Source organism: Rhinopithecus bieti, unplaced genomic scaffold, assembly GCF_001698545.2.
Source record: "Rhinopithecus bieti isolate Rb0 unplaced genomic scaffold, ASM169854v2 scaffold_23748, whole genome shotgun sequence".
Taxonomy (NCBI): Eukaryota; Metazoa; Chordata; class Mammalia; order Primates; family Cercopithecidae; genus Rhinopithecus; species Rhinopithecus bieti.
In genome coordinates, this window is record NW_016811596.1 from 2,316,362 (window position 1) to 2,340,659 (window position 24,298).

At 35.5% G+C, this 24,298-nt stretch overlaps 1 protein-coding gene across 1 annotated transcript in view; it reads left to right on the plus strand.

The window, feature by feature from the left end:
• Positions 1 to 10,337: 10,337 nt before the first annotated feature.
• The window catches only part of LOC108543697 (ovostatin homolog 2), a 46,640-nt gene continuing 32,679 nt past the window's right edge, over positions 10,338 to 24,298 (plus strand). Inside the window, exons 1-8 of the mRNA XM_017894305.1 lie at positions 10,338 to 10,402; positions 10,726 to 10,909; positions 11,442 to 11,598; positions 12,890 to 12,942; positions 13,395 to 13,415; positions 15,560 to 15,728; positions 16,547 to 16,631; positions 20,106 to 20,223. Coding sequence (XP_017749794.1) covers positions 10,338 to 10,402; positions 10,726 to 10,909; positions 11,442 to 11,598; positions 12,890 to 12,942; positions 13,395 to 13,415; positions 15,560 to 15,728; positions 16,547 to 16,631; positions 20,106 to 20,223 — 852 coding nt within the window. The remainder of the gene's footprint in view (positions 10,403 to 10,725; positions 10,910 to 11,441; positions 11,599 to 12,889; positions 12,943 to 13,394; positions 13,416 to 15,559; positions 15,729 to 16,546; positions 16,632 to 20,105; positions 20,224 to 24,298) is intronic.

Genomic DNA, 24,298 nt, shown 5'->3' on the forward strand with positions numbered 1-24,298 from the left:
CTATATTTGAACCTTATCAGACTTCAGAGTCTACACTTTAAATACAATATATTCCATCTCTCTAATACTTTATATCTAGCAGTGTTACCCAATCAATGTGTTCAAATGGTAAAACTGTACAGAAATTTTTTTACTATTATACGAATATAGTAGTCATGTTTTACATCTCTTATTCTTTACTATTAACAATATAATTTAAACTATATTATATTTATTTAATCTAGTATAATAGAATTGTATTTATCCGTTTAGACAGTGGTGAATTGCTTTTGCATGTCTGTTCTCATCATTGACCTTTTTATGAAATGTAGCAAGCAGTTCAACACTAAATTCACTTAATATAGTATACCTCAAAAATAAGCAACAAATGCTTATTTGCAAATCAAATACTACCAAACCTTTTTCCTTTTCTGATCAGTAAATCAGAATATCAGCCATATGCAGCAGAGTAAATATCAGTAAATCTTAATTTACAAACAAATAATGCATTTTTTTCCTGAGACACGAACAAAACCCCAGCCTCTTCCTTTTCTTTGCTTTTTGGGATAAGGATTCCCAGACTCATATACACAGAACACACCCAGTAAATGTGATGAGCTAATCAATAAGCAGAAAGGAAAAATCTATGCCCATAACTAGAATCTGAATTTCCTCTTTCATAATTATAATCTGGAGAATTTTCTCCCTAAATAAAAGCAGAATATATGTGTAAGAAACTGTCATTCTTTGAAGGTAATATTATTGTGTAGCTGGAAAATTCAGAAGGATACTTTGAAATGTTTGTACACAGATAATGATATATGAAATGAATATTCAGACTTTGAATGGACAAGGGGAACTAAAGCAAAAGTACAACCTACTCTTCTGGCTATGTATGAATAATAAGGGTCCTTTTTCTCTGACTCAGGAGGTTCAGGTCTTTTGTCAGAATTCATGAAACCCACAGGCTAACTTATTAGTTTGCAAGTAGGATAAACATCTTAGATTCTTCACAGTTCTTGACAGTTTGGGGGGATGAAGATGGATGGGTTGCCAACAGAAGCATGGGTTTCTGAAAGAGAAAGGACCGGAGTTCCCATGGATTGGGTTAGGGAATGTGAGAAGACTTCCAGGCATCTGATGGGAAGTGTTCTCACCCAAGTAGTAAGCGGAAGGGGAGGAATAAAGGTCCTTTACTCTTCTAACCTGGAGGCTGAGAGGCAAGTTACCTGAATGAAGCATTAATTGTTGCATAATTCTCCTCCAGGCAGTTGAGGATACAGAAGTAGGCAGTATCCAGCCTTACAGGCCCTCATAGGTCAAGCCTCAGTTCTGTTTTCTTCTCCTGCAACCTTCATTGACTTCTACAATACAGGCCACACTTCCTTACCTTCATCCTGCAAGGGTTCAACATTTGATGTTTCTTTACGCATAACTAGCCCTCTAACCCAAACAAGCTTAGAAGACAACCATGGATATCTTTTACAAAGAAAAAAAGAGAGCAAAGAAAAAGATTGACTTTACAAAAGTAATTCACGAAACTCCTGACTAAAATAAATAATAAAATATATAACCTTCCCACTGTCCCTTTCTAATTTTCCCTTCCTATCTTCCCTTCCAATTATTCCTTTCCTTGTTGCTTCCTGGGATGGAAGTATCAGGATCTATGTGTGGAGGGTGAGCCATATATGAAGCCCAATAGTGGAAGGACTGAGAAAACCTGCTTTTGGAGACTAAAGAATTAAAGATATTCCTGTGTCAAGATGGTGGGTCTGTAAAACTACAGGGCAAGTCTTCCTAGAGAAACATCACTGCCTCATTTCCTGTTTTATGACTGTAGTTAGTGACTTTAAACCATATCAGAAGCCATATGCAGCAGAGTTAGTTGTCACTTAATCCAATGCATTCCTCGTTTGCTCCCTTGTCCCTGTCTAAATTTGCATGAGAAAATTTACATGAAAGTACCCAGTAGAGTCTAGCATGTAATAAATGTTAACTAAATGTTGCTTTCTTATTTTTGCTTCTAAATCTTTTGTTTGTCAAATATGTTCTCCAAGTATAAATCCATCACTGAGCTTAATAAGGTATATTAAACAATTCACCGAACATTCCCCCCAAAAGGAAAAAGCGTGCTCTTACATGCTGAAGAGATGCTGATTGAATTGACAGATGTAAAACAGCATTTTTGTTCTAGATTTTCTAAAAAATTTAATCAGCTAATTTGAATAAATATTATTAGTTTAGGAGTTTTCTTTATCCCAGTTCCTAGCCAAAAAGTTGTTTCTGTCACTCCATACCTAAAACATTTAAATAGATTCCAGCTGCCATTTGGACACAGAGCAAAATGACCTTATAATTGGGCACCTCAATTTTCTTGTTATCCCAAGTCTCACTGCATCCTACCCTGTCTTTTGGTATTCTAGCCACTTTGGCCACTCTAAATCCTTGTACTTGACAGACTCTGTCTTACTTACAAGTTGTGGCATACTTTTTACCTTCATCAGGGACTGTCTTAGTCTGTTTTGTGCTGCTACAACAGAAGGCCTACGACTGAGTAAATTTGTAATGAACAGAACTTTACTGACTTGCATTTCTGGAAGTTGGGAAGAAAAAGATACAAGGGCTGGCATCAGACAAGGGTCTTCTTGCTGTGTCATGTCATGGCAGAAGAACAAAGAGTGGATGAGAGAGAGCAAGAGATTAAACATGCAGCATCAAGCCCTTTTATAATTGACGTTGATCAATTGATGAGGTTGAAGCTCATGATCTAAACACTTCCCATTAGACTCCATGTCCCAAAACTATAGCATCAGGGGCTTAAGTTTCCAACACATGCTTCTTGGGGAACACATTCAAACCATAGCAGGTACCAACTATTTTTTCTAACAACAGATATATCTTTCCATTATAAATGTATACCTATTTTTCACATGAGATATCATACTTTTTTTCTTCTTCCTTTTTAATAGATTTAGAGGGTACAAGTACAGTGTTTTTACATGGATATATCTCATAGTGGTAAAGTCTGGGACTTTAGTGTAACCATCACCCAAATAGTGTACACTGTCCCCATTAAGTGATTTCTCATCCTTCATTCCCTTCTAAACCTCCACCCTTTCTAAGTCTCCAACGTCTATTATTCTACTCTCTTTGTTTATCTGTACATGTTTTTTAGTTCTCACTCATGAGTGAGAACATATGGTGTTTGATTTTCTGTTTCTGAGCTATTCCACTTAAGACAATGACCTCCAGTGACATCTAGAAGGCAGCCTCTTCTTCTGCAGGTCCAGGGTAGGCACCACTCTTACAGGTTCCTCTTGCACCTGATACTGCTCCTCTCAGGGCACTTGTCACATTGTACAAGACCAGTTTTTAAAATATCTCTCCCATTTGGTTGTAAAACCTCTGAGAGTGGGAGTCATGTATGTTTGTTATTTAATTGTTGAATTCCCAGTACCTTTTTCTATGCTTGGAACATAGTAAATATTCAGTAATTATTTTGCAAACTTTATCCTGTATTTTATTTCACTGCCCAGTTCACTGCCTTTTCGATCAACACTTTGGTTACAGACATTGACAAGACTCCAAAGAAAAGGCGGAAATGATGAACTCTCGTGTGTCATGCACAGTTAACAACCTGGTAATCTACCTGGAGCCATCCTTAAAAACTCTGATTGTAGAGTAGTAATTGTGCCAAATTATTGAATTATGTCGTATCTTGTTCCATGAGTGTCATAATAACAATTCAACTTAATAGGCTTGATATTTACCGTTGGAGGCACGTCAGAGTCAGAAGGAAATTTGGACTACCTTAGGGCAAATAGGATGTGACAAAGGACTTTTGTAAATACTATTCTGGCTAGGGTAATATAACTTATTTCCATTAAATGTGTCATTACTGTATCACTATGATACTAGAAAGTGATAGAATGACTGAAGTGTAAAATTCTGTGAAATATGTAATGAGTCATATATAAACAATATTTTAAGTATCACCACAGTAATCCTGGTGAGCTAGGTGTCCAGGCCAGAAATATTACTCAAGGTAGTTTGAAGATTGCCCAGAATCACAGTGCACTAGGTCAGACCTACTTAGCTAATGTTGGTTTACTTTATTTTACTGTTTCGTTATAGCAAGAAAAGGAAAAAAGATACAAAGAAAATAAAGATACAACTTCCCAGTCCCTCTCCTTTTCTTCAAAGGAGTGCTACTTTAATTGGTTTTATCATTCTAGGAATTAATGATTGAAGGAGGAAGAGTTCCACCAGTTTAGAGGAACCCAGAATGCCAGGTTAGCTAAGTTTTCTCTCCTTTTATTATAAGGAGGAAAGAAAAAATATCGTATTTTCAAGCCTAACTAACATCCACTATCTAAATTCAAATTTTTCTGTGGCTCTAAAGTTTCATAATCCAACTTCTGTGTTTTCTTTACTGCTGATTTATCTAGCTTATTTGAGTTAAAGTCCTGGTTATGAAATACAACATCAGATTAAGATCTCTGATTTTAGATAAAATAAATGTTGTCCAGGCATGGTGGCTCACATATGTAATCCCAGCACTTTGGGAAGCCAACACAAAAGGATTGCGTGAGCCCAGGAGTTTGAGACCAGCTTGGGCAATATGGCAGAACCCTGTCTCTACAAAAAAAAATACAAAGCTTAGCCAGGTATGATGGTGCATTCTTGTGGATCAAGCTGCTCAAGAGGCTGAAGTGGGAAGATTTTCAAGTGGCACCCCTTTTGTGGAATCACGTTTGATCCTACCCTCCTCAAGGTGGATTTCCTAAATTGTCTGTTTCTCCATTGTCTTACATGAGCTGGAATGGGTTTTTTTGTGTGTTTATCTCACTAAGCATATCACTATATGCTTGAGGAAAAGAAATCATATATCATTTTCTTAGTTTCCATTCAGTCACAACACCTAAAATACATACTGGTAAATATTTCTTGAGTCAATGAATAAGTCTCTACATTGAATGCATAATATTATCACAGCTGTTTTGCTAAGGCCATGTTTCTGCAAGTAAGGTAGCAAAATTTTCAGAGGGAGAGTGGTTTTAGTAGTGAATTTCATAATTATAAATGCTATGTTTTTAAATCATTATTTGGCATTCTTCCACCACCTCATCTATACACCACCTCCAGCTTTTACTATGTTCTCTAGTAAAGAAAAGAGTTGTAGGATTAAAGATGTCTGATGAGATCAGGCAAGATCAGGGTGTGAGAATCTCATCAAGTATGTTGCACATCTAGTGAAAGTCAACCTCAAAGTCTTCAAGAGTAGGCATAGAATACACCTTACAATGGTGCCCTTGGGTATTTATGAATTCTCTATACTGGCCTTTATATTTTTCTGAGCATCATGATAAGTAGGGTCACTAGCTAAAGTAAAGAAAGTGCAAGGGAGTGTTATGTAGCTGAGATTAGATGAGACAAATGAGATGAGATGAATTAGTTAAGACGAATCTGAGAAAAGATCATTTTCCACATTTGTCACCTACTAGAGTTTTTTTTTTTTTTTTTTTTTTGCACCAACCAGCTTCTTTTAAATATTCAGATATCTCTTGAGATTTTAATCCTCATTGTAATAGTCCATTCTCACATGGCTATAAAGACATACCTGAGACTGGGTAATTTATAAAGAAAAGAGGATTAATTGACTCATGGTTCTATAGGCTGAGGAGGCCTAAGAGAAACTTACAGTCACGGTGGAAGGGGAAAGGGAAGCAGGCATGTCTTACACGCCCGAAGGAGGAAGAGAGCAAAGAGGAAGGTGCTATACACTTTTAAACAACCAGGTCTCATGAGAACTCACTCACTATCATGAGAACAGCAAAGGAGAAATCCATCCCCCAGCAAGGGGCACGGACATAAATTCAAATAGTATTACTCATATAGGTTATTTTTATTTGTTTTCCTGATTTAAAAAAAAATGCTAACACAATTCTCTCTTGTGTCATAGATTTAAACTGAAGACCAAAACTTTTAAGTAATTTGCTCAAGATCACTGAGCTAGGTAGGCACTGGTGCATTATGGGTATGAAACAAAGTCTTCATTTTTCAAGCCCAGAGTTCTCGTGTTTATATTATCAGTGGTTCTTAAGCATTTGTTAACAGTGAAACCATTTCCCCCTGAATCCAATCTTATGTAACCTCAATATATATAACTGATAACGGTTGCATTTCATTAACGCAAAAAAAGAATTAAAGATGTTTGAACTACCATAATGGTGGTAGCATTTAGTAAGACTCTGTTTGACATTTGTCTGTTTATTTACATGTCTGACAGTCTGTTTGCTTGGGTAGTGTGATATCATTCAGGATTAGAAGACTCTTAGGCAAATGAAACGATAAAAACTGATCCTAAATGACCTTGGATAAAATTGTATCTTTGACACTGTTGAAATTTGCAGAGCTGAAAAAATATGACTCTCCAAACCCAGTCACATCATACATGCCTGGCTCTTCACTATCCACTTGCCTCTCCCCCATTACTTTTTTGATCACTCATCCACAGGTGGGTGTTATAACTAGAAATTTCTTGGCAACTATGACAATCAATCTTTGATGCTAGAGATAAACATCTGACTTCAAGAGGAGCAATTTCACTTGTCAAGCAGCTTATTTCTTTATGAGGAAAAAGTGATTTCCTTTCAATGGATTGCAATATCAAGAATGGAACAGTTTTATTTGTATTCCAGCATGATTAACTGCCTACACATTACTGGACTTGGGCAATACTTTTATTTGTAGTGTTGGTGAAAACACTTCATAAAGGTGAACCAGAAGTTCAAGATGTTCTCAAGAACTGAAATAGGTTCTATATTTTTGATGCTTAAAATGTACTATGACTAATGGTGCAGCTGGGAAAATCAACGAAATGGTTTTCTGTTGTTTAAAAATTTGTAAAGCATATAATGTCAAAGCAACTTTTCAAGGCATTGTCTTACATTCAACTCAGTGGCACTAAGGAAATTAACTAACATTGCCCCATGCCTGTAGTTATCATTCAGCTCAAGTAGCAGAGTAGTCAGATCTTCACCAGTCTTTCCTATAATTGGCTACCTTCTTTCCCATTATAAATGGTTTCCCTGTGTAATTTTATAATGTCCTTAATATTAAATATTATCTATATATCACAATAATTCCCAAATCTATAGCTAAATCTCTCTTTTCCAGAGTGTGAAATTTATTTCAACCCTCAACTTGATATCACCTCTTTGTTGTACAGCAGTACCTCATACTTAATATATATCAAACTTTAATCATCACTTCATTTACATATTTGTTTTGTCTTTCCTGTCTTGTCTAACTTTAACACCATTCACCATTGGTGGCAACCCACCCTCTCCCTCTTCTTCAACCCCATACTATCAACCCCATACCAAACAACCTGAAGTTCTGAGAATTGGAATGAAAATATGTCTTTTGAAGAGATATTGCCATTGTAAAGGACTTACCTCTGTAAGCTAGGATAATCTTTGAGCAAATTTTTGTTTTTAAGTCAGGATCTCACTCTATTTCCCAGATTGGAGTGTAGTGGCATGATCACGGCTCACTGCAGCCTTGACCTCCTGGGTTCAAGGGATTCTCTTGCCTCAGTCTGCTGACTAGCTGGGAGTACAGGCACTGTACCACCATGCTTAGCTAACTCTTTGTGTAAATTTAGTAGAGACAAGTTTTTGTTATGTTGCCCAAGCTGGTCTTGAACTCCTGGACTTAAACAATCCTCCCACTGAAATCTCCTGAGAGAAAGGAGACACTCAGTTGGTGTCATGCTATCTTCAATGAGTCTTGTTTGGAAAGCTGAGTCTCCTATAAGAATAATGGCTTTTTCTTTTTTAAAATTTGTAAGTTATCATTTTGGCTAAATGAATGACTTATGGTAATATAAGATTTTATTTTGTAATATACAGTATTTTAAACCTTTGGTACTTAAGAAACCTTTCAAAATCAAGCTCTAGGTTAAAATAAAGAAAAAAATTAAGTACCCTGAAGTCCAAAAGACTTATTTGACTGATTTAATGTATTAAAATCATGCAGGAAATATTGTCAAATATAAAATGGTGTTTAACTTTCTTTAGATTATATTCATATAAATTTGTTATTAGCATGTGTTGCAAAATTGCATAAAATTCCTGTAATTCTGATATGCCTCAGTATATGTCATCAATAATAATTATAATTGTTTTGAATTACTGTGTGCCAAAGAAGTAACAAATTTCCTTGTCAATTGTATCTTTAACTGTTTTGATGAAAATGTTTTTGTCATCCACAGTCAATTGTTGTCTTCTTTTAGTCCTCTTGAGAAGATGGTTTTATAATCAGCTATAAAACTTTGACAGGTGCTCTTGAACGCAAGTTTCTAATAACTTTGCAGATTATGACATTAAGATAAAGGAAAAAGCTTTTAGAACTCTGATGGAGAGTTGAAGTGTTCATGAATATCAAACAGAAGTTAACTGCATGAACTAAATTAATAAAAGTTTAATCTTTTAACTTTGCTTAAAATGCTGCTGATCCTTTGCTTTGTTTTCAGAGTCAAGGCAACTTCTTTTAAGCTATTACAGCTTGTAGCAATTGAGTAACATATACTCCTATGAACAAAATTTGGAGCATATGTGTTTATCGCTATGTGATTTCTCCAGAATTTAAAAACTATTTGAAAGTATTCTTAATTTATGGCAATATAGGTATTTGCATACGTGCAATCAGAATCTGTTTTCTTTTGTAACAGGGCACAATTGGAAAAACTGGTTATTTTACCAAGGCTTTACCTGGAATGGCATGCTTTCCTTTAAGGAATTAAAACTGACTTATACAGCCAATAAAACCTGTTGGTAAAACTTGCCTCATACTTTGCCCACACAGTCCCTGTACTGCATTTCTCGCCTGTGGTAAGTAAAAATTGTCACTTTCTGACAGGACCAGAAGCCCCAAGTTATCTAGGGATGTTGAGAGGAGAGGAATTTTCCTAACTCACAGATATTTGAGAGTACAACCATGGCTGGGCTGGGCTTTAAAAAGATTCCTGTGGAACAGAGCTTCATCAAAGTCAACTTAAAAAATCTATGTAAAAAAAAGTTATTCTTGCTGTGCTTTATACAAATAATCGGACCATCTATAATAAAATTAAAGTTTATTTTGCAAACAAATCAGTTGTATCATGATTTGTTTTTAAAATAAATAAGGACTGGAGACAGAAAAATTATATTCCAAAAACTATAGTTTTTGCTAGTTGTTTTTGAGTTTTTATTTTTGTTTTTCTTCAATTTAGACTAAATCATAAATTTTTTATGGATTTTAAGTCCCCAAACTAATGCTTTCAAATCTTTACTTTTAAAACTGGAAATTGTACTCGTTATCCTAAAACTCGTTATTTACCTTACAGTACACTGTCTGTTTAAATGCTGCACTAAACCAATAAATAAAAGTACTATCACCTTTGTCATAAAAGCCTTGGAATCCTAAGGCTGGTTCATGTGCTTTGTAAAAAATGTTCTGCAATCAAAATAATGGTAAAGAATTTATTTTCTTCTTCTTCTTCTTCTTCTTTTTTTTTTGTGGCCAAGAAATATATGTGTGTGTGTGTGTGTGTGTGTGTTTCACCTTTTCTTTCATTTTTTTCTCATTATATTGCAGGTAGAAAAGGACATTGAACATTGTAAGAAGACCTCACTAAGATAGTCACATTAAATGTTAAACACAGATCAACATTTTTAATGCTGAATTTTGTATTATGAAATTATAAAAGAGTAACTTAACAGTTTCAATTATCTGTAAAATAAGCTTACGTTGAATATCTGTTTGTATTAATGTTTTGGCAAAATCAGTAATGCTACTTCTCTCAGAAGCCTGGAAAATTTACTTTTTGGGAATTGGTATGGTAACAGCTCTTTGGAGAGGGATTTTTCTTCCAACTGCTAATTCCTAGGTAGTAATGCTTTTGATACTGTGGTCAACCCTGCGAGTGTGATGCTGAAATAAACTAATGAACTCCTGTCACACAACTATTTTCTTTGTTCTTCTCTTTCTTCCTGTACAACTTGTGCTGCTGATTCTAAAAACAGAGCAAGGTCCAGTGAACTTAAGCAGGAAGTTGCATATAAAGTGACACCTTTCGGAGAAGTAACAGGAGAGATGATCTAAACGTGATTGGTGGATTCCATGGTACTTGCGCCAAAAAGTAATTGATCTTCCATTGTGTATGACTATAAAAGCAACAATATACAGAGAGAGGCAGAGCAGAAGGAAGTAAGGAAAGTGGAGAGTCGAGGTAGCTAATTTCTAATGAGAGTGAGAAAGAGACAGTGAGAAAATTTCTCTTGAAACCTTTATTACTCAGGCATCTGGATAAAATGGTGGCTACTTTTCTCCTGAGCACCTTTTTGCTTCATTTTACTGCTGCTGTGGCTTCAGAACCGTAAGGAAATATTGCACTATTTATAGCAAAGCACTAACAAAATGACCTCATTAAATATGTTTCATGTTAAAATTTAATTACACTTTTACCATTGCACCTTCTGAGACTGAGTGCCGGTTTGTTTGTTCTATAAATCTTAAGCAAATATAAAGACAATTGACATATTTTTCTTAAGATACTTCTCTGTGCCTAAGTTTACTGTAATACCATCTGTGAAAAAGGTGCATGCTTCAGGAATATTTCAGCAAGGTAAAGATGCTTTCTGTGGATGTTCTCCATTTCTCCTGCACGCGTTTACAGTGTCAGTTGCTTTCTTTGCATAGGCAATATATCCTATGGGTCTCCTCTGTGATTCAGAGTGATTCTGCAGGAAAAGCTTGTCTCCACCTCTTAAGACTTAATGAATCTGTATCCTTGAGTGTCGTCTTAGAATATGATGGATCCAATACCACTATTTTTGACCAGTTTGTGGAAGAAGATAACTTCTATGCTTGTGCAGATTTCAAGGTCAGGCATTGAATTTGACAGTTTGGGACTTCAGATGGAAAGATGAAATTATTTTTTAAAATTATTTTAGAGAGGTAACAAATCTTGGTTGGGGATGAATTGTAAAAGGTAGGAAAGAAAATTGGATACTACCTGGAAGTCAAGAAATAAAGAAAATTTTCACATGCAACAAAACTTGGGAAATACTGTCATACTTCTATCGTAAAAAGATGTAATGAGGTAACAGTAAAAACTTTTTTTAGGTAGTAAAATTGTTCCACAGTTTGAGGAAAGAGAATGTAAGTAAAGAAGAGAAGGGTTGGGACTCAGGGCAACAAAAACCATAAACAAAAGGCAAGAAGATATAAGAAACAAGCTACTTAGAAAGTGTCCTCATGCTAAATAAAGGAATTATAACATGGAATCACTGTCTCTCATTAGTAAAACGTAGGTTTACAAGTCTCTCTTATTCTAAGAAACCAAATTAAGACATTGTTCACCATCTTAACATCCAAAAATAATTTCTTCATTCTCTGCTCTTCCACATAAAAAGGTCTCTCAGAAGTCATCTGAACAGTTGGCTTTTATTACTTTGCTGGCTAAGGGAGCTACTCATCAAATCTCTGAGAGAAGATCTGTAGCAGTCATTGCAGAGGAGAAGGCAACCTTTATACAGACAGATAAACCCATCTATAAATCGGGAGAGAAAGGTAAGTAAATATTTGTGTTTCCTTAGTATCATTGGCTTCAGAAATGCACTCACCAAATTAAGAGCAATTCAAACTTGAATTTTAGTCTTAAATTGATTCTTAACATCACGGAATTGTGAATTTCTGGAATTCTTATTGGTTGCCTGGGTCAGTTATGAAAGAGTACCCTCCAACATCAGTAATTGAATGCTTTGCTTCATAAAATTTTCAATACCATTTTCAGTGTTTACAAATTCTAGCGATAGGCCTATATAATGTAATGGCTACAAGTATAGGATTTGGAGGACAATTGTTTGGTTTGAATCTTTGCTCCATAACTTACCGATTGGGCAAGATAATTAATTCTCTATTTAAGGCTCAGTTATTTCACCTGCAAAATGGAAATAAAAGTGTTTCACTTGCAGAAATATTGTTAGAGTAAAATAAGATAGTCAATGTAAAATAGTGCCTAACATTCAGTAAAGACCCCTAACTAATATTATTGTCACTGTTATTCATACTAGTAGAAGTAATAATGAATCTGATAACCTAGGTAAAGCCCTTCTATTTTCTTTATTGTTGTTGTAAGTAGAAGGTAGCAGAAAGAACACCAAATCAAGATTCAGAGGGTTTAGTTTTAGTCTTGGATCTGTTAATAAATAATTGGCTTTTGCAAAGTGAATTCTGTTACTTAGGACTTAGTTTTCTCATTTGTAAAATTAAAGAGTTGAAAGAAAGCATCTCTGCATTTAATTCTGGTTATTATTATACATCATTTATTGAAAATAAATAGAACTAAACTCAGAATTCTTATAGTGATATTTTCTCTTTTGGACTCACTAAAATGCTATGATGAAAATTATGTATACAAAGTTAGCTAAGATAGTTTTTCTAGAATTCTGCTAAAATTAATGTTTGCTAGCATCAGTACATTTTTTCAGGAAAATTATGTTTATCTCCTGCCGTATGTATTTCAGATTTATCCCTCTATGACTAATTCTGTCACCAATGCTGAAGATCTCTCTGGGCTGTAAGGGCAAAAGTTCCCAGCGGTAGTAGCTGCTAGTGTCAGCCTTGGTCACAGCAGAGCATCCTGAACAGAAGAATTATCAATGTGCAATAAGAGATCTTTCTCAACGGAACCCCAATCTGAAAGGGTCAAGTCAGAGCAAGGGAAGAAGGGAGCATAGTATTCCATGATTGCAAGGCAATTAATTTCTCTGTTTACAAGCAATCATACCTAGAGGGAAAATAAAAACAACACCGACAAAGAATCATCCCCCTCCTCTCCCTCTCTCTCTCTCTCTTTTAGTTCAGTTTCGCATTGTGACCCTGGATACCAAGTTCAAGGCTGTTGAAGATTTGGTGAGTTCAATAATTTCTAGTGGTACAATAAAATGTACACAAATTAGACAAATCCATTGCTACATAAAGCTTCTTCAGGAAGCTTTCTATATGTGTGGAAATGAGGTTCCAACATAGGGTATTTTATGGGTATAGCTTCCATGCTAACCTCATGTTTAAATGGAAAACTTTCATTTGTAGTGAGTTGACGTATATTTTTTAGGCCTTTTCATTATGTAAAGTAAACATAGGTTGTATGGAACCTGCTTTCTACTTTCCAGAAGATGTTTTGGATTTATTTTGCATTTGTGATTTTCTTGGCATCTTTAGCCATAGAAACGTTGTCCTCTGGGGAAGTAAGGGCTAGGTTTCAATACTTAAATTAAGACATATTTAGAACTTTGTAATGCAATATTTGGCAAAAAATCATGTGCTATTACAGTATTAATCTGTATTGTTTTTTCCTCTTTCAGTATCCTTTAATCATAGTTCAGGTAAGATACCTGCTTTTTACATTCATTCTTTTAAAATATTTAGATAAAGGTGATTTGTTTTGGTTTTTATAATTCATAATTAGAAATTAAGATGACTTAAATAAGGGGAAGTGAAAGTCTTTATGTGCATACACAATGTAAGGCATCAGATGAAGGTCTAAATCAAGTACTGCTGCTTTTGTTGTAAGCCGTGTGGCAAATGCATTATCTTGGTTTTTATGGAGAATAAAGCATTGAGATTTTTCTAAGCGGTGTCCTCGCCTGAAATTGCTCAATTTTGGCTGCTGGCCATTTTCAATCTTAATTTACCCACTTCTTGTTTTAAGGAAATAGAAAACACAAACATCTAAAAATTTTGAAATATGCTAGAAGGTGATATTATTATAAAACTGACTCTGTTTTCAGAAAATAATTAAGAGAGGCTCCTCCTAACTGTTCTAATCTCTAGAATAGCGGGGTCTTCAAACTTATTTGAAGTCGTATGCTTATCATTAAAAAATTGTATCAACCAACTCCAACATATGTATTTTAATATGTTACATACAACGTGCAACAGTATTGCTAGCTATGTCTGAAGATGGGTACACTGAGATCCAGGCTTAGCACTAGTAATTATGTATGTAAATATGTGCATCAAATAGTCTTTGTATAATTTAGATGGCTTTGACTTTGTTACAGAGGTGTATCCTACTCTAAGCTCATTCTTATAGTAGAATAATTATTATGTCAGTCATTTTCATGTTGTCTGCATTATCAGTAATCTATAAATAGTATTTTCATCACATCCTGATTCAGCTAACATTGCATTCCATTGAAAGTAACAGAAAACTTAACTAAAGTTGACTTAAACGAGTAAAGATTCTTTGTTTTCACAAACCACTAAGTCTGAGTGTAGACACTTAGCAACAACACAGTGCTGCCAAGGATCCAGGCTTTTTCTGCTTAACCTCTCTGCTACCCTCAATGTATTGTTTTATTTTCACTGCCAACTAGGCCTGATTCTTTTAGAGAATTTCTAACCAGTAACTTCCCCTTACACTTAATCAACCAACACTCTGTCACTTGTACAACTCTTACTGAAAGGAAGTCTGAGATATAAATTCAGCCTTAAGACTTTTTTTGTATTTTATTTTATTTTATTTTTTTGAGTCAAGGTCTTGCTCTGTTGTGTAGAATGGAGTGCAATGATGTGAACACGGCCCACTGCGGTCTCAATCTCCTGAGCTCAAGCAATCCTCCTGCCTCAACCTGTTGTGTAGCTGGGGCCAGAGCTACACAGGAAAAAAAAATAGCCACCATGCTTTACTATTTTTTAATTTTTAATTTTTTTGTAGAGACATGTTCTCACTTTGTTGCCTGGGCTGGTCACGTACTCATAGGCTCAAGCAATCCTCCAACTTCAGCCTCCCAAACTGCTGGGAACATAGACATGAACCGCTGTGCCTGGCCTCTAGCTTTCTAGACTTTACAGTAGAGGAAAGAAAAAAAAATTGTAGTGAGTGGTGAAGTATGTTTTGTCTTTTATGAAGATCTTTTAGTCAGGATTTCTTTAATCACAGCTGAATGATATCAATAAATTTATTTTCTTTTTCCCCCTAGAAAATATACATTGTTTCTAGAATTTATTAATAAGTTAATAAATTTATTTATATTGGCATCATCAATCCTCTCTTGTCATACAACTTCCACTTAGCAGCTCTTGCACACAAAGTGTGCAATTCATGACCAACTTATGTAGAGACTAAATAAAAACCCGTGGCAATTTTTATAAGCATTTGTTAGCATGTGTTTCTTTGTGACCCTTTTGGTGTGAGTCCATCGCTTTGGACAGCACCACTCTGAAGCAAGCAAAACAAGTTTCTAATTCTTTAACTATGGAACTCTGGTTTAGAAGGATCAAAAGCAAAAGCATTACATACAATATTTTTTAGCCATTTTGGGTTTAAGTGAGATACACGTTAAGATTGGAATTGAATGCATTGAGGAAGTTATGTTGCTTCTACAATTTGAGATAATTAGTGCAATAAAATGGTTGCATTTTCCTTACTTCCAACAACTATAGAAACGATCCAAAATATATCAGCAAAGGGTGATACTCTCATGCAAACTCTGATTGTCTATTTTTTTTTTTCATTATTTTCTAGGATCCTCAAAACAATCGGATTTTTCAATGGCAAAATGTGACTTCTTTCCGAAATATTACCCAACTCTCATTCCAATTGATTTCGGAACCAATGTTTGGAGATTACTGGATTGTTGTGAAAAAAAACTCAGGGAAGACAGTGACACACCAATTTGCTGTTAAAAGATATGGTAACCAGTTGCTATTTGTAGTTGTCCTATGTAGATGAAGCGTTCAAAGGATAGAACAAAACAACATTTATGTTACACTTAGGCAGGAGTAGGTGAAGCTTGATCTGATTTTCTTTATCTCCCTGATCTCCCTTCCTTGACCTGGTTGGCTTCGTCATCAGCACTTTGCTGCTCCTCATTCCTTCCCCAGTATCCTTATTCTGATTCCTGCCTTCTTTTTCCCCCTAGAAAAATACACATTTTTTCCTAGAATCCCCACAGTCTTCTAGGAGAGATCTAAGAGATTGCAATAGAAACAAAATGTGAGGCTGGGTTTGGTGGCTCACACCTGTAATCCCAGCACTTTGAGAGACTGAGGCAGGTGGATCATGAGGTCAGGAGTTCGGGACTAGCCTGGCCAACATGGTGAAATCCAGTCTCTACTAAAAATATAAAAATTAGCCTAGCATGGTCATGCATGCCTGTAATCCCAGCTACTCAGGAGGCTGAGGCAGGAGAATGAGAATGGCTTGAACCCTGTAGGCAGAGGTTGCAGTGAGCCGAGATTGCACCACTACACTCCAGCCTGGGCAACAGAGTGAGACTCCGTCTCAAACAAGCAAAAAGAAACAAAATGTGAAATTCTGAGGATAGGGAAAAGAAAAGAAAGAGGAAGAATTAATCATTAGTGAGACACCACCATGTAGAATAGTGCCACGCAATTTGGGGCAAATGATACATAGCTCGTACAGATGGAAGGTACCAGGAATCATAGTAAGCTATAAGACTGCAATTTCCTGTGATTGTGCAGACTAAAATATATTTCTCTTTGTTTCCAGTGTTGCCCAAGTTTGAAGTTACGGTCAGTGCACCAGAAACAGTAACTATTTCAGATGATGAATTCCAAGTGGATGTTTGTGCTAAGTAAGTATTTATTCAGGAGATTTACCTCCACAAGAAAACAAAGCTCAGAGAGAATGAGATGTGAGATTAACCATGAAACTTTAATTATTTATATGCTTACATTAATGTTATTAGAGAAGCAATGAATCCTCATTATAGAATATTTGAAAAAATATGGAGAAAAATACAAGACATTACCTATTATTAATTTGACCAACTGCCATTAACATTGTAATGTCACTAACATTGTTAAGTTTCCTCTAATTTTAATGACTATTTTCCATGACTACAATCATACTTTTCTATTTATTATAATTAAGAAAACATGTCTTCATATTATGCCAATCTTTTCATTAATTCCAATTTTCTGTTGCACAAACATAATTATATGTGACTGTACCAAATTTAATTATTTTATTATATAACATGTTGGCTGTTTCATTTTGTTTTCCTGGTAATTAATAATTTTGCAGTATATGTCTTTGTGTATAACACATAATAGGTAGCTTTTGAATTAAAAATTCTTTACTTAAGAAAGATTTCCAGAAAAGGAATTACCAAGACAAAATGTGTACCATTCTTTTAGTCTTCTGATTGCCGTACTCCTCACTAAACATGTTGTGCCAATGTAGAATTCTAGCAGCTGGTATGAAATTGTCTCATTGAATCTTCACTATCATGGCATATTTTCATTAAAATAAGAATATGAGCTACTGAAATGGCAAAGTGAAAATAAGGCATCATATCAATTTAATCTGAATTATTTGAATTCTCTTAATGTAAAAAAAATACATGATTTCAGAAATTTGTATTTTGTTTTTGGAAAATTATTTTTAATTTTTTCCCCTTTTTTAATGCCTTTTCTCAAATTTCTAATAATAATTTATAAACAATCGGCCAGGCACAGTGGCTCACGCCTGTAATTCCAGCACTTTGGGAGGCCAAGGTGGGGGGATCACCTGAGGTCAGGAGTTCGAGACCAGCCTGGCCAACATAGTGAAATCCCGTCTCTACTAAAAATACAAAAAATTAGATGGGCGTGGTGGCAGGCGCCTGTAATCTCAGCTACTCGGGAGGCTGAGGCAGGAGAATTGCTTGCACCCAGGAAGTGGAGGTTGCAGTGAGCCGAGATCGTGCCGCCTCACTCCAGCCTGGGCAACTGAGTGAAACTCCGTCTCAGAAAAAACAAACAAACAGCTAACATTTTTGAATGTCAACTAGTTTGTTAAGCTCTGCGTATATTATTACCACAGTGCTATGAGATAGGAGCTATTGTCATCTCTATTTTATGAAGAAAGATAATAAGACACAGAGAATTAAAATAACTTCTCAACAGTAATGGAGCTTGTTGATGGCAGAACTAGGATTTAGACCTAGGTTGCTCAGTTTCAAAGCTGCTCTCCTAATCAATAACTGTCATATACTTTATAAAAACAGTCAACAATATTAATATTTGTCATATTTGTTAAACACTTTAACTTATGTCATGAAAATTACTTGCCTTTGAGTATTTTCAGCAGTCTAGTAAAGATACATTGGTTAAAGGGCTGTCTAATGAACGTGCAAGGGTGGTTCTTAAGATGCCTTTGATGCCCCAGAGAATCTTGAATCTTGGAAACCAGTTTTCAGCAGCATTTCAAATCTTGTTTTGACTTTAGGAAACGATTAGAAATTTTTTTCTGAGTTTTAATGAAGAGTAGTTGAAAATACCAGAATTTAATATACGTAATAGATGAGAGACTGTAGATCATTGATGTTGAAAATGATAAGGTGTTAAATATAAGCTGGAAGAAATCCGGAGTCCTAAACTGGTTTCACTAGAAAGGCCATACACAAAACCAGAGCTTTCAACGGCATTAACATCTCATTTATTTATCTGCACAATAGTATACTAAAAAAAACTACAACACATTGGGAGAGAAAAAATGTTTCCCAAGCATGGCCTTTGGAAAAGACTTGCAAACCTGATTTCTTGAGATTTCTTTAATATTGTATTCTGGATAGAGTTACATTAAGGAGTAAATCAGTATCAGCAATAATAATATCCTGCCAAGAGGCCAGGCAGCTAGACTGGAGCTGTGCTTGCTACAAAGTTATTTCTGGGCAGATTGTGAGAGCACTGCTTCTAGAAGGTTCACACCAAATTGGTTCATCTCAAATTGTATGATACTGTGTCTGTGTTTCTTTAGTCCTTTCTGGGATTTAGCTTAGAATGGCTAGAGAAAACAAGAAAAACTTGGATTATTTTAGCAAACAATCTCAGAGATGACTTAGGCTTTTAAGAGGGAAGAAAATTTACCTATAGGCAAAGAGATTTTAACACACTGCATTAGCATTCATGAAAAGCTTTTCAAATCACAAACAAAGGGAGAATGTTTATTCTGTCTTGTTTTAAACATTTAAGCTACCTGTCTTATGGGCATATGTTAGCTTACAGATAACACTACAGTAAGAGTTTTATTTTATAAATAAAAGACATTAAGTAGAAATAAGAAGAAATGTTCAGACGTAAGAAGAAATATCTGTGGCCAGATCTAAGTCTGGCCTTTATATGATCATGAAACCTGACACATGATTTTATTGATGTGAATTGACCCAGAATCTCAGAAGTGTTAGGAATGTTTAAATAGAAAGAGAAAAAGGTGAGTGGAAAGAAAAGGCCATGGAGTGAGGCAGATCTGAGTTCGAATTTTAGTTTCATCAATTACAATGTGGAGAAGTAAGTTACTTGACCTCATTTTACAAATCAGGGTCACTGGGAAAAATAAATGATATATATCAGTGTCCAACAATTAGAAAAAAGTATTCTAATCTGTGAAAATAATATTCACTTTTATTATATGCTAGTTTTACATTTGTTATCTATTAACAAAACGAAAACTCCAATTAACTAGATTTGCCTTTGGTTGAACCTTTACAAATCTTGTGTTGTAGTTTTGTGTTTTAGGAGAAAATGAGATACTCAAACCCACCCCATAAGGTATTATATTTTTGGTCAAAGCATAACCAGTTCATGCCAAGTCCCACAGCCTTTATATTTATTGAGTGATAAATAAAAACTCATGCTTAAAATACTAATGTGGAAATATTTCAAGATTCTGAATCATCCAAGTTTGACATATATATATATTTTTCTGATAGAAGGGAAAGCGCTATAATGTTATGATGTTTCTATCAGATTAAAATATTTTTTAAAAAACTCAGTTTAAGCATTAAATCATATTCAATGAGATTTTAGATTATTTTAGATTCTGCCTTACCCTGAATTTGATTTTTTAAAAAGCAGGCAAATCCTCTTAAGAGATCGAATGCCCAGTTTAACCTGAATTCTGTGGGGAACCTAAAACCTCACCAGTAGGTGAGGATTCCTAATTCAATTTGGTTAGCCTGGGTTACTCATAGTTTAGAGACTTCCTACATAATTTCTGAAGAAGATCACAAAATATTGCTATGATATTGGTTATCTGTAATCATAACTACACCTTCCCCTATTAGGTACACCTTTGGCCAACCTGTGCAAGGGAAAACCCAAATCCAGGTGTGCAGAGAGTATTTTTCTTCAAGCAATTGTGAGAAAAACGACAATGAAATATGTGAGCAATTTATTGCACAGGTAAAGACCACAATCTTTACTCCAAAATAAAAGTTCTCACTCATTTTTCATTCTTATTCTTTCTTTGATTTCATTTATAAGAGGGGCTTAACAGTACTGTTTTCATTTTATTGATCATGGAGTTTGCAGCTACATAAAGTGAAGAAAGAGAAGAAAATACAGGGCTTAAAGTAGTCTTTTATTCCATAGGCCACATAAATTGTTATCCACCTCTAGATTCATGGGATTTTTAGAATCCAAAAGGTATCATGGGCTTTGTTGTTTTATATACTGCCTAGGTAGCCTCCCTGATTTTCCTATGGAGAATTGTTAATCATTTTTTAAATGAGTCTCTGATATTACTCTCCATGCCACCTGGATTTTTTTTTTTTATGGAAACAGCTTATTTGCAATCAGCTGCAATCCAGAGTACCCCCACTATATTACTTTAGACTTGCAGTTCATATCCAAAGTCACCATTCGCTCTCTCCATCTGCAGCATCCTAACCTTAAGTGAACAACTCTTCCTATCTCTTCCAAACTCTCTTTTGACTCCCCGAAGTGAAGCCTGTGTATGCCACATCGTTCATATTTTAAGTCCAATTGTCCTAAAGTTACTCATCAAATTTAGTGAACATCCTCTAGGTAAATATCAATAATTGACAAAGACAAGCAGAACCCTACCTTTATATAGGAAATGCAGGCAAAGAAAAGTAGGGTGGAATTTTTCCACATCAGCAGTACATTCTTCCATTGGGTGGTTCTGATAGAGTTCAGTCAACCGTTTTACACACTGATGGCTGCTCCCTCACCTAATGGTTTATTTTTTTCCCCATGTGAAAAAAATATCAATAAACAATCTGGTAGAGGCTAGGAGCAGTGGCTCACACCTCTAATCTGAGCATTTTGGAAGGCTGAGGCAGGAGGATCATTTGACTCCAGGAGATCAAAACCAGCCTGGGCAACTTAGTGAGCCCCTTCTCTACAAAAATGAGCCAGGCATAGTGGTGCACCTCTGTGGTCCCAGCTACAGGGAGACTGAGGCAAGAGAATTACTGGAGCCCAGGAGGTCAAGGCTGCAATAAATTGTGTTTGCACCACTATACTCCAGCCTGGGCGGGCAATAGGCAAGACCGCCCTCAAAAAAAGAAAAAAAAAAAAAAAAAAGAAAAAAAATTCGTCTGGTGGAACATATCATTTATATGTATGAAGAGATGTTTATTTATGTCTGTGGAAATAAATTTTCGTTAGTACATGAGGTTTCCTGAGTCAAAGCGAAATACAGGATAATGTTCACTGGGATAATTTTAATTTTAATAGATATTAGCATATTGCTCTCCTAAAAGGTTTTAGGCATTCCAATTCCTGTCTGAAATATATGAGAATACTATATTTTCCAAATTACTTTCAGCAATATATTTAGAAGTTTTAAAAGTTTTTGTCATTTTGATAGTCACAAATTTAGCTTGTTTTAATCTGTGTTATCTAATTTCTATTAAGTTTGAGCAACTTTTCATATTTTTGTTATCAATTTGGATTTGAGAACTCTTAATTACCTAGGTTTTTCTGTTCATGTGAAATGGAAACTTTCATTGTAAGTACTGCCTTCCATCCTCCAAGCATTTTTTTTTTCAAGCCTGTTATTTAAACAGCCAACTCATTTACTTTGTCCTATTTTTGACATACCCACCTTCCTTACGTTCCTGGGTTTCCAGTCTTAGAAAAAAAATCTCACCGGCTCCTGTGTTGTACATGTGGCTATCTAAGTATGCTCTTAAGACTGTTAACAATTTTTTAATAGACGTAAAGTTCATTTCCAATGATATTCTAAAATGGGAATTTTTCTTCCAGATGTGGGCTGTGTTGTGTTAGCACCTATCTCCCGATTTTGTTCTGTCTCACTCTTTGTTTTAAATCATGCCCACAAAAGTTTCACCTATTTTATTGGTTCTTATTTTTACTATTTTCTTTCTTATATTATTTTGTGTTCCTAAATAATTTATTTTCTCTTTCATCTTATTAATTTTTTTTTAATATTTGTAGTTGATTTTGTTGTGGTTTAAAAAATATACTAGCTGTTTCTTTTAGTAATAAGCACATTCAATGTTTTACATTTCTTCTTAACTACAGCTGAACACCATTGATTTTGATGCAAAGCATTTTTTCATTACTGTAATATCTGGGTTCTTATTGGTTTACTTTATATTTTTTCTTTGATTCAAGGATTCCTGAAAAAAAGGTTTTCTCTTAATTTTCAAAATAATTAAGGTTCTTCTGGTCACTTTCTGTTATTTCATTTTAATTTCACTATATTATAATTAGACAAAGTAAAATTGCTTTTGTTGTTGATGTCATAGCTGTTAATTTAAAATTGAGACGCACACACTCTGGAGCCAGAGCAGCTACTTAGCTCCACCATCTTTTAGCTGTGAGGTCTTGGACAGGTTACATGATGTACCTTTTATAGTTTATTCATCTATATAATAAGATAATAACAGTACCTAGCTCATGTGATAGTTTTGAGTACCGAATAAACTGATATATCCTTATAACATTTTAAATCTGGAATTAGTAAACACTGTGGTGTAAAATATAATTAAATTTATATTTCTCTAATTATTGACATTACTGATGATAGATTAACTATAGATTTTTTTTGTTATTTTAAATAAGCAATTTGCCTTAAAAAGTGTTTGTTTTGTTGTTACACACTTGCTGAGTGCTTCTGTTCCATCTGTTTTAGTGCCTTTCTCCATGATTATAATTTCTTCCTCTTAAAACGCTGTGAACCAAAAGTATCTGAGACAGATCTCAATCAATTTAGAAAGCTTATTTTGCCAAGGTTAAGGATGTGCCCATGACAGCCTCAAGAGGTCCTACCAACATGCGCCCAAGGTGGTTGGGGTACAGCTTGCTTTTATGCATTTCAGGGAGACATGAGACATCAACAAATATGTGTAAGATGTACCTTGGTTCAGTCCGGAAAGGCAGGACAATCCAAAGCAAGGGGGCTTCCAGGTCATAGGTAGATAAGAGGCAAACAGTTGTATGAAGAATAAGTCTTTGAGGCCAGGCTCAGTGGTTCACGGTTGTAAACCCAGCACTTTGGGAGGCGGAGGCGAGCGGATCACGTGAGGTCAGGAGATCAGACCAGCCTGACCAACATGGAGAAAGCACATCTCTACTAAAAACACAAAAATTGGGCCGGCGTGGTGGCTCACGCCTGTAATCCCAGTACTTTGGGAGGCCGTAGACAGGAGGATCAGGAGGTCAGGAGGTCGAGACTATCCTGGCTAACACAGTGAAACCCCGTCTATACTAAAAAATACAAAAAACTAGCCAGGCGTGGTGGCGGGCGCCGGTAGACCCAGCTACTCGGGGCTGAGGAAGGAGAATGGCGCGAACCCGGGGGGCGGAGCTTGCAGTGAGCCGAGATCGCACCACTGCTCTCCAGCCTGGGCGGCAGAGCGAGACTCTGTCTCAAAAATAATAATAATAATAAAATAAAATAAATAAATAAATTAGCCAGGCATGGTGGCAGGTGCCTGTAATCCCAGGTACTTGGGAGACTGATGCAGGAGAATCGCTTGAACCTGGGAGGCGGAGGTTGCAGTGAGCCAAGATTGTGCTGTTCACCTCAGCCGGAGTGACAGAGCAAGACTATCTCAAAAAAAAAAAAAAAAAAAAGAATAAATCTTTGTCTTTGATCAGCCTTTCACTGAATACACAGTTTACATGTGAGAGGAGGATAGAGGAATAGTCATTTATGCCTTAGTCTGGCCCAGTAAATCTGCATTTTTACGTAAACTATTGGGCAGAGGAAGCAATAGGATAAATCAGATATGCATTTGTCTCAGGTAAGCAGAGGGATGACTTTGAGTTCTGTTCTTTGTCTCACGCCTGTGAAGATAAACTATGAATTTATATTGCCAGGGTGAATTTCCAAAGAACTCTTTTCGGGAAATGTTCTGTTTTAGGGAAAATCGTGAGGGAGGTATCTAGTTTTAACTTTGTAGCTACCTTATTTGGGAATAAAATGGGAGACAGATTTGCCCAGGAGTTCCCAGCTCGCCCTTTCCCTTTGACTTAGTAATGC